Source organism: Ammodytes marinus (assembly GCF_949987685.1).
Source record: "Ammodytes marinus genome assembly, chromosome: 3".
In the NCBI taxonomy this organism is placed as follows: Eukaryota; Metazoa; Chordata; class Actinopteri; order Uranoscopiformes; family Ammodytidae; genus Ammodytes; species Ammodytes marinus.
In genome coordinates, this window is record NC_137232.1 from 20026446 (window position 1) to 20045183 (window position 18738).

Genomic DNA, 18738 nt, shown 5'->3' on the forward strand with positions numbered 1-18738 from the left:
GCGCTTCATTTTCGTTCAAACTGACGCCGTAACCTGCAGCTGCTTGGATCAGCGCGGAAAGAGATAGAAAGAGAGAGGAATTATTTTAGTTATTACCGGACTAAATATAGTTAAACCTACCGCTTTTTGTCTCGGTGTTTTCAGCAGCAGTAGGCTATAGTCATCTTTGAGAGAAGTCGCCGTGTGTGTGCGCGCGGATGGAGAAGTGCTGCTGAGTTTTGTTATTGGGTTTCTCCGGGGCGGTTCTGCTTCTGCTTCTACTACCGATCACCATCCTGCTGCCGTAATGGCTTTATGGGAGTGACATCAAAGTTTTTTTTGGACCCCAGCTTGGAAATATTCCAGCCGAGGCTCGGGCTCCAAAAGCCGGTTCAGTTTGTCTGGTTAAAGTCAAACCAATGGGTGATTTCAGAACTGGGGGTCTGGTTCAATTGATCATTTGAGTGGACTGTCAGGAGAGGCAGCAGACTCCAGGAGGGTGTGGAGATGAACTTTGGAAATGTACTACTTGTGACTGTCTCATTCATCACCATCGCATCAGGTAAAAAAGAAAATCATTTAACGAAGCAGCAATGTTTCCTTCTTGCCCAGGCGTAACCCCTCTCTCCCTCTAGCTCTCTTTAAAACAAACACACACACACACACACACACACACACACACACACACACACACACACACACACACACACACACACACACACACACACACACACACACACACACACACACACACACACACACACACACACACACACACACACACACACACACACACACAGCCCGTACGGCAGGCATGACAACATGAGTGTATTGGACGTATTGGTGTGTTTTCTGTCCCTCCAGATGAATGTAAATGTTGTTGTGTACCTGGGTTTCATCTGCATCCATTTAGTGAAATGAATTGTAAGTCAAAATGTCACACACATTAATTTACCATATTCTGATAGACCTAGTAGCCTGCCACCAAGTGCCAGGGAGATGCACATTTCCTCTGAGCACAAAGGTGGTCACACAGGGTGGCCATTAGGCAACAGGAAAGAGGTCAAAGGAAGTGAAACCATTTAACTCTCACTGTTTCCTTTTTGTTTGGCTGTGAACACATAAACCCAGCAGGAGACTGCATGCCACAGACTGACAAGGCTCCACTTCTCTCTTTTTCTAGAGTGGTTTTTGAGGATGCACAGATATTATGCAAGCGCGCTTTCAAAGGCTCATTTTGATTACCGTTGACCGAGAGATTATTATGAGTGCATTTTTTAACGGTTGCTCTTATAACAGCTTAAATTTCTGAGCCTTAATCCAAACCCCCCAAAATAAAAATCAGGGCTCAGCAAAAAAACAATTTACTTGATTGCAGATGTTTTGTTTGTTTTTTTTCCATTCTCAGATTAATTCAAGAGACCTTTGACACAGCAAATGACAATGACATGTTAATTGCATGTGCCAATGCATTAAATGGTCTTATTGTTCTGTTTCAGACTTAATCTTTTGGCACACACTCTATGGATGTTACATTAAATTAATTAAACTAAGAAATCTTCTCTGATACCGCATATTCAACATTACAGCTTGTGATTTTGAAGCATATTCTTTCTTTTGATAGCTATACAAAAACATCTGAAAACAGTACTGGTGACTGGACACATTTTTGATAGGATCCCTGTTGAGTGTTTGACCACTGGTAGCGCTATGGAGCAATGTTGTCTCAGTTTATACCCTGCTGGTGGTTTAATTCATGTTGTATTGTGATTGAGAGTTGGTATCACACATGGAAGCGGATTTTAGGAAATAAACACAGTGCATGATAAGCATATTCTAAAAGTATAAATAAATCTGTTTTTTACAAGTAATGAAATGCACTCGACATGTTTATTGGCCCTTAAGAAAACAAACAAACAAATAAACAAACAAACAGGAACATTTCCCAGGGCATTTTTATGTGATTTCAATCTTGCAATAACTGTTTTGGCCACTTTGGGGCAATCGGAATACACTGCAAACAAGACACATGTATTAGCTTTAGTTAACTGAGCATAGTTTACCATCCAAACATCCAGCATATACGTTAGCATTTATTTGGAGTCATGTTCTTGGCCCCAACTGATAAATGTAAATCCAATGTAAGTTCTCTTTGGCTCAGTTTTTGGTCTCCACCAACTTCTGAGGGTCTCTGTAGCTGCTAATTGTTCATCAGCTATTTGCTAGCTATGTCTGTCTGCTGCTTGTTGCCTGGCAGGTAACATACAATTACTTTTTTTATGGAAACATCTCTCGACCACTGCGGAAAACAACAATAGTGAAAGCAGATAAAGTTGCAGACCACAACATAAAAACAATGAGAACCTTGGCCAGGGGAACCTCCTCAATGATATACATAAATCAACTATCAACTGCTCATCTCTGTGGCCCCTGTGACTACATGTGCTGCTTGTTCTGCTTCATTACTATTAGCTGGTGCCACCTCTCATCATTAAAGGCACTTTTCAACACCCACACCATCTGCCTACATCCATTAATCTGAAGAGGGTAATATCTCTCATTCCACCCCTATTATACTGCACGTTCCCATGGGGTGGTGTAGCCTGGTTCTACCAGACCATCGTACTTCATTTAATTTGTACAGAATGTCTGGAATCGCTCCATTGACAAACGTTAACTCACTTGAAGGCGGGTGTCTGTTGAAGTTTAAAACTATTGGATCTGCCCAGTGCCACTCTGGATCTGCCAACCAACCATGTCATGTGCCGGCTTCTGAGCCACTCCTTCTGTTCGCTGATTGGACCGGCAGAAATCTGTCCGGAGAAAACCTAAGAATATACCGCACACCCAGACTGACTACTGAAGGGAAATGAAAATTGAGCGGAAGTAGTAGGCGGGCGGTGCCAGGCTAGGGGTGGTGTGTATTTTCATGAAAAAATATTTGACGAGAGGATTCCAACAGGCTTGTGCGCATAGCGAGAGCCGTGTTACGATATTAAGCCTACCTGTAGAATTTATTTGGTTGTGTTATAGTGAGATATTTTGTTTGTGTTGATGTGTCCAGTCAATAATGTGTTCTCTGTTGGTCTTACACTGCATGGTGGGGTTGTTTGCCATGTGTTTTCTGCACTCTCTGTGTGATTGTGTGAACAACAGCCTCCTTCACAAATTGCGATTGATTATACAAAGTCTTTCTCACGCACAAAATCTCAATCAAGACGGCATCAGTGTAGTAGACCCTAATACCACTCATTAAATTCAGACTCAGCTGTTGGCGCGCTCGGTGTGGGACTAATCGATGCTAAACAAGCCTTAGCTGGTGATTTGTGTCCACTCTGTCCTCCTGCTCATTACTTTGTGACCAATATGGCCAAAGGCTGACTAAAGCCTCTCACAGTCCCTCAGCCGTGGATGATGAAACCTCTGCAGGAGCTGGTCATTGGTCTAATGTGCCACAGGGCTGAGTCACGTCGCGGGATTCTGATTATGTCCCACTTCTGGTACAGTCAGTGATGACATCATTTAGAGATGAGATTACGGGTCATGGAAGAAAGATGCCAAACAAAAGGCTCGAAAAGCCCAGATGGTTGCCAGAAGACATTAAAATCGTACTCCCACCGCCTTTGATATTAAGTTTGCTGTGGCACGTTGTCGCCCTCCCCACAGAGATTACTTGGCAATGTCACAAGAACTCTTTGAATGTTTTTGGCCTTTTTAAGTATGTCAATTAAAAGGCAAAAGTAATCTCAGCAGACAGCCACCAGCCCCGCGGACAAAACTGTCTGCTCCATGTCTAACTTTAGCTTGCATGCAAAGTTATTCTCACAGCAGTCTGCCTTACAGGTGGATAATTATGTTTTTCACCAGATATTAAGCAACAAACTCAGACAGATTCCAGCCTCTTGTGATGTTGCTAAAAGGCAACGAAAACTCAAGCAAAACATAAAAAAAATAAAAAAACTTGCCCTCAGTTGCTTTGGTGTTGTCACACATTAGCGTGACCGCAGTAAATTCTGCCCCCTGGGCAGGAGGCGAGGTTAATATTTTGAAATGCTAATTAATGAAAGCGTCCTTCATTACGCAATGCTACAGCTAGAGGCAAATAAATGCCAAATATAGCTCAAATCAACAGGGTTTCTAAGACATGATTTGGATCACCCCCTCAGCCCTTACCCTGTTATCTCTGTGTGTTCGATGAGGCAGAAAAGTAGAAGACGCCATGAGCAAACATGTAGGCGTGTGTCTGAGTTTGCAATTAGGACCAATGCAATAGCTTGTCTATCAGCGCTGTGTGCGGCACTAATGGGCACTACGGTTGCTTGCTTTCCCCGTTTTCTTTATCTGCTTTGTTAATAAATGAAGACATTCTCACAGTTCAGCTGCAATAATGAAAATTACTACATCTAATAGTATTTACACACATGATCAAATTGTTATAAGTTACGACTGTAGCTTGAATTCTCTTATTACCACTGAAACGCGAACATAGCCCTCATAAGATTATACAAGTGATGTGATCAACATTTTCTGTAGGCCTCTGAAGAAGAGGATCTATAAATATTAGTAGGTTGCCTCACCTTTAACAATATGCCATAACACTTTGGATTACTGTAATACCACTGATAAATAGACTAAAGTGTTTTATTTAGTAAACAAAAAGAGAAAATCAACTCCATCGGGTATCAAATTGAATTGAATTTTGTGTTTCTCCGGGAGAAGCACCCTTGCATCTCACACTGACACATCCATTTGTACACAGGATAGCCTTGAGCGTGTACTGGAGAGTGATAACCTTGCATGCGGCTGGTGCAATCTCATTCACAAAGCCCCCTCCGTGTTGGATGACAGCTCAAGGTTGACTGCCATTCACTCTTATGGATTAACTCGGCCCCTCTCGCCGAAGGTCGGTGAGGTTCGTAGAAGTTGAGATGTGTTTAGAGGGGTTTCATTGAGTTTTCATCGTCCGCTGTGGCGCAGCCTTGGCTGATGCCTGGTTTTGTAAACTATTACACTACTTACACACTAACATTCTTTCGGTGATCGTGCATGGATTTTATACCTTCTGCTGTATGTCCTGATTAACTCCTAGTAGAAACAACTGAAACATTTCGTGGGCTCTTCGTGAGCTCCTGCGCCAGTGTCGGGGGGCAACACCAGTTTCCATTTTTTAATCAATTTAGTTTCAACTCGTTTGGCAATGGCTGTTAATGAAACGTTAACATTAATTTATCTGAAAAAGTTGCGCACTATAGCTTTAAAAGACAGATATTTAACAATTGGATTTTTTTACTTTTGACTTTTGCTCGTGATAAATATAAATTCCAGAATATGAGGAGTCTTTGGCCTTAAGCCCCCATCGTGACGTTGCCTTAATGGCGGAGGGTTGCATCAATTAGACTGAATTGACAACTAACAGCGTAGAGAGAGTACAGTTTTAAAATTTTTACAGTATGATCGGTTAAGCTGAAGGCCCATGGTGATTGTGTTGGGAGAGAAAGAATGAGAAAGTGAGAAAATTCTTATGTTAATACATCACTTGATATGAGCTTGTTTCAGATAAAGGTATTAAATGATATGCCAATAATGACAAGACAATGATTATTTAAAAACTAATTTCAAATAATTTAGGTGAGAATTATGATCAGTCCTCCTGATGTGTTTAGCTGAATCTTTTTAGCTCCTGTTTGGTTTTGGGAACAACTTTTTCCTGTGTTTTTGTCATTTAAGCTTTCCTACTTCTTCACTCCTTGTAAACTTGAAAGTGATTTCACAGCAGAATGCTCAAGATTAATATTTTTCACACATATCAAGCCGCACTCTAAATCCCCATATGCACCCAGATAGCTCAGAGGACCTACGGCCGGCTCTAATGGGCCGTGTTTGTGATCAGACTATAAACACACCTTCACAGAGGTCCCCATTAACGTCCGCAGTGTTTATTTTCACTAGCTGGGCTGACAGAGTTTCTTCTGGCTGAAGAATGCTTTCAACCACTTCACCACAATCTTCCTGTCATGAAGCCAACATTACTGTGTAAATATTAGTTTTCACCACGAAAATGTCTTGCTGTCATCCTCAAGGTGGTGGAGACTTTTCTCTGATTGTACAGTTGTCACAGGACCAGCTCACTGCCTGTCACTTTGGTCACCTGAAGCTGTTTACTATTATTTGAAGTAAAAAAAAAGGGAAAGAAAGAAAGAAACTTTAGCTGTGATACATCAGGATGACATTGCATTTTGTAGAGTTAAAGTTGCAGCTGTAGTGTTTCTAATACATTTTTAACTCTGTTAAAACTGGACAGAGTCTGTGAGATAGAATTCCTTTTGATATTTAAATATGCACTCACCAAATACAAAGGATAATGCCACTGTTTTTCTTGGTGACATTCGTGTCATTCAAACCAACTGAAAGCAACCACTACTTCACATTATGTGCTAGATCTCATATACGCTGGGATGGGAACATTAGCGAGCAGAAAGCCTCAGCTAACAGCCGCTATAAATGTCTATAAAAAAAGGATAAAAATGTCCCGTCATCAATGGTGAATGGTGTTGTTAATGGCAGATTATGGACATTTATATTTTGTGTGGTTGAAATGATGAGGTTACATCTGAGCTTAGTCTGTATTCCTCTGTGTAAATATGAAGTACATTTTACTTTCTCCTTGGAGAGTTAGGCGTCCATAAAAAGGAACTAAACAGAGTAATCAATGACTGAGTCAGACAAATAACAATTAGAAAAAATAATTAAAATTAATTTGAAACCAGTGCCATTTGAGTCTCTCAAGGAGTATGGTAATAAATAAAGAAAAAACAACATCTACAAATGATTATATCCTGCACAAACAAACAAACACAGCTACAGTAATGAAACACATATACGGTAGTCACATATATTATTAAAAATATGAGCTTGTAAAACTTTAAGGACCATCAAGAAATAAGGGCTCCTGCTGAACATGTTTTCATGTTAACAATGAGTGATGGGAAAGGTGCTCGTAGTTATTAATCCACAGATAAAAACTTCAGAACTCTGCAGCTCTACCTCAAGCACATACAGTATGTTTCTTTCAGCTCATTTTGGGCTTTTCGGTTACGGCTCAGTTTCACCGTTCCTTAAGGTTGGTCATTAGATTAGTTTTTGATGTATTTTGGCCTCACTGTATTACAGTAAAATGTGCAGCGAGTTGCTCTGTACTGTGGGAAGCAAAGAGATATTATTTGAGTGCAATGAAGGTATACTGAGAGTTAATGTATAATTTCAAATATTTAATTTGATAAACTTTTTGTATGTCACCAAAGATTTCTGCTTAGGCAATATCTCATTAGCTGGCATAGTTTTATTAGTGTTAAAAAAATTAAAGGGCCAGCTCACTGATTTTTTAAAGGTCTTTTTAGATCAACTCATCCTGTGACAACAGCTGCGTAATGTGTTGTGAGGCTTTGAAGGAGCTTTGGCAAGTATGAGAAAAATAACCCTGATGATGTCATATTGTTGTCGTCTGCAGTAAGCCGGTGTTGTGGCTATGTGGAGTTCCAAAGACGGGGATTTATCAGGCAGGTTGGGGTTGGGAGGGGGGGGTGGGGGGGGGGGGTGAAAAGACACCATTGATTTGCATTATGGGTGGTGTGGAAATCAATGTGTTTTTTAACCTGATCTAAAAATAGGAGTTGATGAACATCATCGCCTCGGATATGGAGATATTTTGGGACTTTTTCTGCTCAAATAAACAAACTTCAGGGAAATTGCCTGAGTAATCCTTCAAGAGGTCAACTCACTGGTGGTGTTTGTATTGTGTGCTTAAATCCAGTTATGATAGACGAGGAAAAGTTCAGATTGATGTAACAGTGTTACATGAGTCTGGATTTAAAACCACTTTAAGTGCTTTAAATAACACAGTTCACCATCAGGACATCACTAAGCCGTATTATTTACAATCAAAACATTATATTTCTTGTGGACAAATGGAGCTAGCATGCAGTTGTGAGGGAAAATAATCTAAAGGGAAGTCCATTATGACAATCTAAAAGGATTAGCTCAAAGGACCAGCATGAAATGATATACTTGTTCTCATGTTGAAAACAAAGTGTGTGTTTTTGAGTGGCTGGAGGTGCTATAGCATGTTATAATGGCTCGTTTAGAATCCGTCCACGTCCTGCATTAGTGTTTGGAGCTGTCCTGGTTCGTGACCCCGGGGTGTTAGCGGAGAGCGCTCACATCAGATGGCTCTTTAGATGTTTACTTCAGGTTTCTGCCATGATGGCGACTTGTGGCCCACATGGATCAAAGACATAAATCTGCTTACAGCTGAAAAGTGCAGGTTTATCCTGATGCCTTACATTCCACATAACTGCGGCATTTGCAACGACATGTGTGTCAATAGGTTATTCCTGTCTGCTCCTCTCCAATGATAATGGAGGATTTTCATGCAGTCTGGATTAAGTGCCGAAAATAATGCCTCAGACTGAGCAGCACAATAATCAGTGGCACAGTGACCTTTTCATTTTCTTGCTTTAAAAAAAATGTAGACTGAGGGATAGGCCATCTGTTCCTCAGTACCAAACTAAAAGCAGTGGCATGTTGAATTATTCATTTTTCTAACTGTAACACACTGCTGGAGACATTTGGTCTTGCTCTAAAAGCTTACCTTAGGATTTGAAGCAGTGTGCCTTTCCCTCACAGTTAAGGGAAGATAGTAATGGATCCCCAGAGAGAGTGATATGCAAGTTACCTATATCTCTTCCTCGCTCATTCTCTCAACTCTGGTCTTTTCTCCCTAAAATGCATAGTTCTGCCTGTTCATTCTCAGCTTTCCACTAGCTATATTAACTCTAGCTCTGCAGCAATGATCACATCCTCTGTATAGGTGGTCTCCTGTGAAAATCCCCTGTATTCTGTTGCTTGCTGAATATAGCAAGAACAAATGTATATCAAATTTAGAGATCTGAAAGGCACATGTTGTTACTGGAAAATGTGATGTCTTACCTTGAATTCAGAGAAAGATCAAGCGTGCTTTGCTGCTTGGCAATGGCTACACGCACATGTTTATTCTACACACAGCCAGCTTCTGTAAAGGGAGATATTCTTGCCTTTCACATGGCTTCGCTGCTGATGTTACAAAGAGATTTTATGTTTTCACGGATGGCAGGTGGTCTGATAAGATACATAACATCTGCCCTCATCTTCACTTCACAGGGTCTCGGGCACGGTTTGAAGACAGCGCACCTCGGATTGTGGAGGACCCCTCAGATTTGATTGTCTCCAAGGGGGAGCCTGCCACCCTCAACTGCAAGGCGGAGGGACGGCCAACTCCCAGCATAGAGTGGTATAAAGATGGCGAGCGCGTGGAAACGGACAAGGATGACCCCCGCTCTCACCGCATGCTCCTGCCCAGCGGATCCCTCTTCTTCCTACGCATCGTGCACGGAAGACGGAGCAAACCAGACGAAGGAGTCTATACCTGTGTGGCCCGCAACCACCTGGGGGAGGCCATTAGTCGCAATGCTTCACTTGACGTCGCAAGTAAGGCCCTATTTTATTAATCATAGTCCTAAGTGTGTGTGAGTGTGTTTGCACTAAATGTTAGTGGGTGTGCATGTACAGCATGCAGATGCTTAGCAGTCGTGTCCCAGATCTTTCTGCAGCTGTCTGGTAGCTTTATGGAGGTCCACTGGAGAGTTGTCTGTGCTTTAAAAATAATTATATGAAACTTGTCTTTGTGCCATTTATGTCATGCAGCTCAGCAGATTTCTAGGGGAATATCTTCTGTGTTTTCTTTCAGTCAGACTCAATGGTAAAATGTTTGTATTGATTACTGTTGAGCTGAAGTGTTTTGGAAAGATGTAGGGGGCTTGTGGCCAAATCGGCGTCTTGAGTTTCACTATTCTGTAAAATGGAGATGGTGAATTAAATGTTACAGTGACTTAATTGTACAAACAAATATTGGAAAATTCCCTTAAATGACTTCTACTTGCCTAGCCCTCATATGCACACCACATGAAAAGTTTGACATTATCGATTACAATTTCATTAATCAAATGTCCAAAAATATTAAAGAAATCCCACTACAGTATTATTTCCCAGAAAATCTGAATGTCTTATATTGTCCAGTACCGTAAGCTATTCAGCAAATAAACTCTTTTTAACATTGGAACCAGTGAAATTCTGGCATTTCTGCCAAAGAAAACAAACAGTCACTGGCCCGTTATATTGAGTAATGCAACACTGCCACTGTTGCTGACCTGTGGAGACCTTCTCTACGGCATCCTGATTAGATCAGCACATCACCTGCGAGTCCTCTCTGTGTGTACCAACATGTGTGTGAGCGTGCACATAGTTGTGCTTTTCTTTGTACAGACGTGTTGTGTTGCCGAGGCGCAGCAGGAGAGTATGAGCTTTCTCCTATCTTGGTAAATGCGCACTGAAGTAGAAAGCTCCCACCAGGGGCCATGTCTATTATTCTTCCCTTCCTCGGTCCAGGACACGTGCCATTGTCTTCCCTCCCTCCTAATTGTGCCAGTGTGGCTCGGCCCAGGGCTGAACTGCAGCTCTCTTTGGCACAAGGAAATGGATTAGTCGGTGGGTTGATTAAGGGGAAGGAGCAAAAACAGATTAGCAAGGGCGACCTGTCCTCGTTAAAAAAACACAAAACAGCAATTTGAGCACAGCTTTATCTTCCGCCATATTGAGGCTTCCTCACTGGCTGTGTTTCTGTGTAAAGTGCTCATGGCTGGCTGAACTCACCCGAAAGCTTGTGTCCAAAAATAGGGATGGCCTCATCAGATACACTGTATACTGGGACTCGCAAGCAGCTAACAAATGCAAATATCCAAGCTGGGAGAAGATACGACCTCATATTGCCTCTTTTTAAATCGTCGAGGATGATATATAATATTATGGTACTGTCATATTGGCAAAGGAATGATTCACCTGTAGGCACTGAGTGACTAACAATATTAGTGCCTGTTTTGTTCTAATCTCACTGCTTCCGAGGGCATATGCTAAAACAGCATGGTGGTGGGCTTAGACTCTCCCCCATCCTCTCTGCGTGAGGTCGTGCTGACTGCGGAGTAAAGTAGTGACCCAATTAGCACTGGCAGGGAGGGGAGTGGAGGGTGAGGGCTATGCAGTGTTAATGAGGGGACAGTTTCAAGCTGGTGGTCTTGCACAAGTATGTGTGTGTGTGTGTGTGTGTGTGTGTGTGTGTGTGTGTGTGTGTGTGTGTGTGTGTGTGTGTGTGTGTGTGTGTGTGGTGGCTGTGTGTGAGGCAGGAGTCTGAAAGACAACAGGTGGGAGGAGGGAGAGCTTTAAACTCCGACTGAGCAGTAATTAATACCGATGCATCTGTTCGACTGTTATATATGGCTCTAAGAGGGGAGTAGGAGTTCTGTCTAACCTTGTTTCAAGCACATTAATTACACATTAATTGCCAGTGACTGATGCATAATGTATTGTGCCGCATGACTAAGACTTTTCTCTGCAGTGAATCTACGGATCTGCACTTGTATAATTATAATCAACAACGCTTTTTACATTGTGGTGAATCACTATACAACGCTTTATTGTGGAAACTTATAATGTACCTCCAGTCATTACAAAAATAGATAGACACTTTTTTATTTTCACTTACGTGTAGCGCGTATAGGAAACATAATTCCAAGTAGCTTAATTTTTCCTGCAGCTTTTTGATTGATGTGGGAACACAAACTGTCACACCTTATTTGGGTCAATGTTATCTTATTGACTCTGTCGCCAAGCAATTTAAAAAGCTTCAAGGCTCATCAGTACTTCCGCAGTCATATTTATCCTCTTTTGGTGGTCGATGGAAACTAAATCATTGCTGACAGGAACAACAAACCCCTTTTTTTGTTCATGTTCAACACATTGTTGTTTCAGCCAAAAATATAGTTTGGCTCAATTGTCCATCCTTGTTTTGCCCAAGCAAAAGTCCAAAATGCAAAGCTATTCAACTATAAAACTATACAATACAACAACAGCTTCAAATCCTCACATTTGAGAAGCTGGGACTAGTGGATTTTTGAAAACCATGTCACGTTATGTTCGGATAGCCATATTGAATGTTTTGAAAATGTACACAGCTACTGTAACTGACATGTTATATACCAAATGTTATCAAGTATTATTGTTGATTCATCCTTTAACAGCAAACGCCATCTTAGTTATTCCAGATCGATTTGTTCAGATTGTCTCCCTATCCCTGAGTAATTAAAGACAGAGGTATGATCACCTTAACCTTTTAAATGATGTGTTTCAACATCATTTATTTCCCGAAAAGCTACAAGAAAAGGGAATACAACTGTGGCATAACTATCGCAGATGCTGGTTCAGCATAAGGAATGATGAGAAGTTGCACACCCATAATTCAAGGTACGAGGGGGCTACGGATAATGGATATGTGGATATGGATTTTGTATCTCATTAAATACAAGAAACTATGGCTGGGACAACCCTGACTTCACCTCTGAGTCATGGAGGTTTCTGTAACAAAATTCCAGAACTTAGTCATATTTCTGTTCCGTGCATTCTGTCCCTATTAGCCGCACAGTTGCAGCTGAGGTGATGATTTTATGCTCAAATGCATTTCCACACTCCAAGGTTCACAGATTCCAATTTTTTCTACTGTATAGCTGCCGTTGCTCCCTTCTAGAGCACCTTGTAGAAAAAGAGAGCTTGCTTTGCTTGAATATGCCAGCAGCAGTCATTATTCTCTTTTTTTCTTCCCTTTTTACTGAAAGCTGCAAGAAACCGGCTGACTTGCCTGGCTGTTGAAAAAAAATAAAAAATGAATAATGAGACAGTGGGAGTGGACTGAAACCCATTCCTCCATTCTTTCAAGTGGGAAAAAAACAGCAGTACAGCCTATTTCCAAATCATGAATGTGAATGTCTGCCTGTGTCAGTGAGGAGACGGTCACATGGTGTGGAAGGATTAGAATAAAGTAGGACAAATAAAAAATAAAACTTGTTTAAAAGGCTTTAGAGCCAGATGTTCCTCTTACTCTGGATGAGGGATTATGAAGGAATCAAACTCCTTGTTGCTTGTTTTCTTGTCTTTTCCATTCTCTTTTGGATGGGGAGAACCCACAGGATACTTACAAAATTACTTAATGAGATGCCGGAATTGAAAATGCAAAACACCGATGATGTGGTTTACGAGTCTACTGTATACAAGCCTCACTTATAATGCAAAATGTGTTGTCTGTTTGCAGTGTCTGTAATTGAAACATACATTTTTTTCGGAAAGTAGAAGAATTTATAGCAATGAGTTTCTCATAAAGGCTATCTGCCCTGGAGTCGGTTCTCATCCTCCATCAACACAATCAGACAATGGGTGGATTAAAGCGATCTCTCTTCTTTGTAGGCAAAGCTTCCATTAGCTTTGACAGAGCAGTATCATGGCAATGGGATTAGACCACCTCCCTAACGGGTTTACTGCTCCCCGAAACAAAAGAACAATAGGAGACAGCCAGCGGTTCATCTACGGCTCTCAAAAGTGTCCACTTCAGCTCGCTTTAAACCTCTCTGTCCACCCTTGTACTTGTCAGCCTCTGCAAAAACACCGGGCCTGGTAACCATTCACACATCTGTCAAGGCACGCACTCTGTGCTGCCCTCACTCACTGTCACCTTTTGTTGAGTGCAAAAGCTGTCCGTCAAACTCACTGTTCCATCAACTTGTCGAGTATGTAAATGGTCTGTGAACTGCTAAGAGGTTTGCGCTGTGGCTGCTTGTTTGTAAAACCAAGTCACAATCAGTTACCGATAAACAAAGTCAACGGTAAACATTAATCGGCCTTCTGCATGCAAATCTTAGTGCAAATGCCACAAATCCACTTTCTTTTGATACATCTCTGGACCTCCTCTCTCTGTTCATTTGACCAAAAACACTAACAGATGGCGTTTCCGCAGTCCTAGAGCTCCTCTCTGCTAAACACTGTAATATAAAAATAAATGTCACTTAAAAATCAAGTGATGAATATTCTCGGTGGAGATTAAATCTCCTAATCTGAATATCCCTGAAATATTAAAAGTTATGAAAATGAATGGGCGCTCTCGGAATAGCGCGCACAGAAATTATGATAAAACCGCTGATAGTCACGTAGCCCTTCTTTGCCATTATTTAAGATCACAGGAAGTGCCTTGGGTAATATGAGGATTTGTCTATGTGGAGGCAGGGTCAAACCTACGATGCCCATGCAGTTGCCACCCTCCCAGTCTGAAGCGAGAGCGAATGTGGGGCCTGGTTTAAGAGATTATTTGGCGGACCTAGTCGTATTATGTCTGAGAAGTTAATTTAGGACCAGTAGCCCCTCGAGAGGTTGGTTCGTGTCTGTGTTTCTGAGGACATTGGTCGATTCAACATGTACAAACATCCCTGGGAAACTGTTTGGCACGGCTGGCTTTAAAGTCAGAGAAAGGAGGGATCACATTAACTCCAACACAGCTTCAAAGAGAATGTTGGGGCTTGTGTTGCACAGTGTTTTTCATTTGGTTGGGGAGTGACGGTCAGGAATATATTCTGCTCCCTGGCATATGTTTTTCAAACCTCAAATGTCCCACTCTCTGAAAGTCTGTGCCCAGGGACACCTGTGTTTCAAATGCTGAAGGTGTGTTTGTGCCTGTGGGTTTGTGTTTGCAGTTAGGGGATTAGCTTTCTGCCTATAATGTTTTATTTTGAGTCCCCATGCGGCAGTGTATCAAAGGTCCTCGTGCAGACTTCCATCTAGCCAGGCCCTACAGACGATGTCTAAAATGAATGCATTGCTTTCCATAAGCCTGTTAGCTCTGCAAAGCATTTGAAACATGCAACCAAGTGTACAGGGTCTGGGATATTTGGTGAACAGACCTTTGGGTGGAGTTTGAGTGCCTTTGCTAGTTATAGTCTACACATGCTTTTGCTTTAGCTCCTGCAAAGCCTCCACAATTGTCCTGTTTTGTGAGTTTTACTTCTCTGTGGCAGACATCCCTACAAGCTTTCCTGAAAACCCCTGGTCAGTGAAATTTTTATTTTTCCTCCCCTGTCACATAATCACGTGCTCTGAGATGTATCACAGTGTTTGACTTTGAATAATAATTAAAATATCACTGCAGTGTTATGAGAAATTTAATAATGTCGAAGGGGTCTTAATTTTGCAAAGACATCTGTTTTCCGTGGCTTAAATGTCATGACAATAAAAAAAATATCCCAGCCCCCCTCTTGGTGAAGAGAAGAGTAAACCTCCACTTTGTTTGAACAAAGTGCAGTTTAAGGAGGCAGGCTCCTGTGATTGATTAACTCACATAGAATGATGTTGACTAAGGGAAAAACTGCGTGCCGCTTTTAGTTTTTGAAATATTCATAACCGTTTACCCAAGACAATTACAGCAGTGAGTAATGATTTTCTTCCGTCTTTAAATAGATGTGATGAAGTCATTCCAGATGAGATTTTATTCAAGTCCACTGGGTCTAAATATTGATGCTGCGTTAAAAAGGCCATTGTTTACATGGACCTGTTACGCATACAGCTGGATAATTAATGTGGCATACTGTAGATTTTGTAATTGGCTTTGAATGAACTAAGTGCCTGGTTAAACTGATTTAAGGTGGATTACGTTAATGTCACTAAATCCAAGTGAGTAGAGACCAACTGAGATTACACAAATTGATCGTTCACTAATTACTGTTACTACGCCTGTCATGTTAGCAAGCCAGAGTGGACAGACTGAGACAGGTGGGTGGTAAAATGTTTGAATATGCAAGGGCAAGTGCTGCATACAAATGTAGCTTCTAAACAGGACATTTCTAGATGGTAGAAATGTCCATAATTAAGCCACATGACATTGTAGCACTGGTTGTTGTTTTCCAACCCCTTTGTTGTGTGCACATTCCTGGATTGTTGGATTTTTGGATAAAGAATAAGCAGAATCGGTTTAGCGCTTTTTTGTCTGTGTGAGTGTGTCTTAGAGTTAACTTAACCAAAACCAAACCAAAACCAAATGCAACGCAGGACAGAGCAGATGATCTTTCATGAAAATTTAAAAAGAGATTGTATTGATTGATTATGCTGGAATAATACACTTTGTTTGAGAAAATAAGCCTGTAGGATGTAGCTACAGGATGTGGTCCAACATGATGAGCGAAGGGGTTTGTGTTTGTATTTGACAATTTGAGCCTGTTACAGCATATGAGTATGAGTTTCCATTGAACAAGAGGTCTCCTGAGAAGGCTTCTAATCATAGTTCACGTCTAAGCTTTCATCTGTCAATCACGGCAGAAGATTGGAAGATATCAAAGGTCGCCGTGTCAGAGTCATCTCATCCGGTCTTCATCCACAGGGTGGCAGGAGTGCAAACTTTCAGGGTGACACAAGGATAAAGGCTTGTCAAGTAGAAAGCTGCTTTTATACGAATTAGGGTATTGCAGAGAGAGGCAAGGTAGCATTAGGAATCAGAGGTACAATCATATCATTAACGCCATCTTTTTTCTCCCTCACACATGGGCTAAATTATGCATGAGTTGTTATTTGCTCATTCTATGTTGGACTGAGAGATGTGCATTATTCATCTGCTTTGAAAGGAGAAACAACGGAGTAGGACACGAGCCTGGGAACACATTAAAAGACAGCACACGGTCTAACAAGGAAGCTGCAAGGGATTTGAGCAGTGATGGACGTGCAAACACAATAAAGGACTTTCTATCAATAAGCTTATTTTGAGCCAACCCTTACGCAATAAGGGGGTTCACAAGAAAACATGGTCTGAATGATATCCAAAACAAATAGCCTTTCTTTTGATGGTAGCCGGTATGTGTCTGTGTGCTGCTGCTCACTGATCAGCGGGTCTGATTTCCAGCCTTTGTTTAAAACACATCAGACGGACGGGGAAGCTTCTGAAGCTAATTAGATTTCTTTGTGTTTTCTTTCTCAGTCCTGAGAGATGATTTCCGGCAGGCCCCGAGTGATGTGGTGGTGGCCGCCGGTGAGCCGGCCGTGTTGGAGTGTGTCCCTCCGCGTGGTCACCCTGAGCCCACCGTGTCATGGAAACGCAACAACGCCCGAATCAGTCCCAAGGATGAACGCATCTCGGTGAGTTCAACGTAAAACACTTGAACACAAACATTAAACAATTCAAGCAAAACAAGTAGGCTGTATAAACCTCCATGGGGCAATCCACGTTATGCAGTACATTTTAACCAAATTTCCAAAAATCAGTGGAGGAAAATGAGAACTTGTGCCATGAATTTTCCCAAGAGCAACAATTGTGTATGAATCCACTGAAAATGCTAATGCACTTTTCACACGTTAATGAAAGAAATGAAAGACTTATGTTAGATTTACCGGTTTTTCTTTAGAAGAAAAACTTGAGCACGTAACATAATTCAAGAAAATATCACCATCTTTATCTTTAGAAGGTGAAATCAGGAGCTTTTTTATTATTATATTTGCAGATACATGTCCAAACAATAGCTAAAATGAATAAAAAGGGGCATTTAGCACTAACAGTAATCTAAAACTTACTTTTTTCTCTTCTTTATAAACCCACCATCTTGTAACAAGCATTTAGCAGTCCAGGAGAAAGGCAGAGACACCCATTTAGAATGACAATAGTTTCAATAGACCATAATTCAAAAGAGACACCTTGGATTTTTATGGACTGCAGAAAGCCTCACATTTTGCTGTCAGTTTGTCCTCTCCTCTCGTGCAAAATCAACAGCCGGACACAATCTCTAGTGGTTTTTTGAAAAGGCATTTTTCAAAATTTCAAATTTATGAATTCACAAGCTGAAGTTAATGAAGGATATGTTAATCTTATACAGGGAGGGAACATATAAGTGGATCTTTAATAGAGCAGTGGGACGATATGGAAAATTCATGTCACAATTATCCTGGCCAAACTTATTGAGATTCATGATATTATCCCAATCTTCAAGATAATTCCTTAAACTTTGTAAAAGCACACTATGAAATGATGTATGCATAACCACAAGTAATCAAGGTACTTTTCAAGGAGGAAGTAGAGGAAGGAAAATACCAGAACACCTGCTTAGATTATTCAGGAAATAGCATTAACTCTGAACATATCACAGTTCTGTTTCCCCACTATTCTGTGTTATTAAAATACAGTTCCTATATAATCCAAAATTATTACATAACAATACTATATACTAATACTAATAGATAAGTTATGTTTGTTCGTTAGATCAGCCCTTATGTTCTTCCCCTCAAGCTGTCCTTTAAATTGGGAGACTTGTCTTTTCCTGAATCAATGTTCATCTACCCAGGTACTGTGCTTTTTTCCTTTAAAGAAGTGTGGTGCGATCTAAGTGCTTATCTGTGATGAAGATTGGGATGGGGGCATCAGTCCTCTAGATTGGTAGAAAGCTCCGTGTTGCCACCACGTGTCTCGTTATATATCCCTGGCGATTTTTCCATGGAACAGTCTCACACATATAATGGCTTGCAACAAACAACAAAACCTGTACAAAGAGTTCGGAATTCAATTATTGTCTTTCCAAGCAATATATGACCAGAATACCAGATCTGGAACTAATACAATCAAAATGAATGAATTTACAGTTGCTTCAAAATGACTAGATAGTGTCAATCTTCTTAGCTTCTGTACAGGTAAAACTTAACATAAACATTACAAAACATTACCAGCATTTTTCTTTATTCCTTCAAATTGCGCTTTAGTTTTTTACTCTAAGGTTCTACTTTACTTATTATTTTAGTTTTTAAATGTTATATCAAGATAATGCCACA

The 18738-nt window shown here is 41.0% G+C and overlaps 1 protein-coding gene across 1 annotated transcript in view; it reads left to right on the forward strand.

Moving 5' to 3' along the window:
• Positions 1-404: 404 nt before the first annotated feature.
• LOC307248381 (roundabout homolog 2) overlaps positions 405-18738 on the forward strand; it is a gene marked incomplete at its 3' end in the record, with an annotated part of 48432 nt that continues 30098 nt past the window's right edge. Inside the window, exons 1-3 of the mRNA XM_080024781.1 lie at positions 405-541; positions 9175-9501; positions 16904-17061. Of these exons, the coding sequence (XP_079880907.1) occupies positions 487-541; positions 9175-9501; positions 16904-17061 (540 nt within the window). The 5' untranslated portion in view covers positions 405-486. The remainder of the gene's footprint in view (positions 542-9174; positions 9502-16903; positions 17062-18738) is intronic.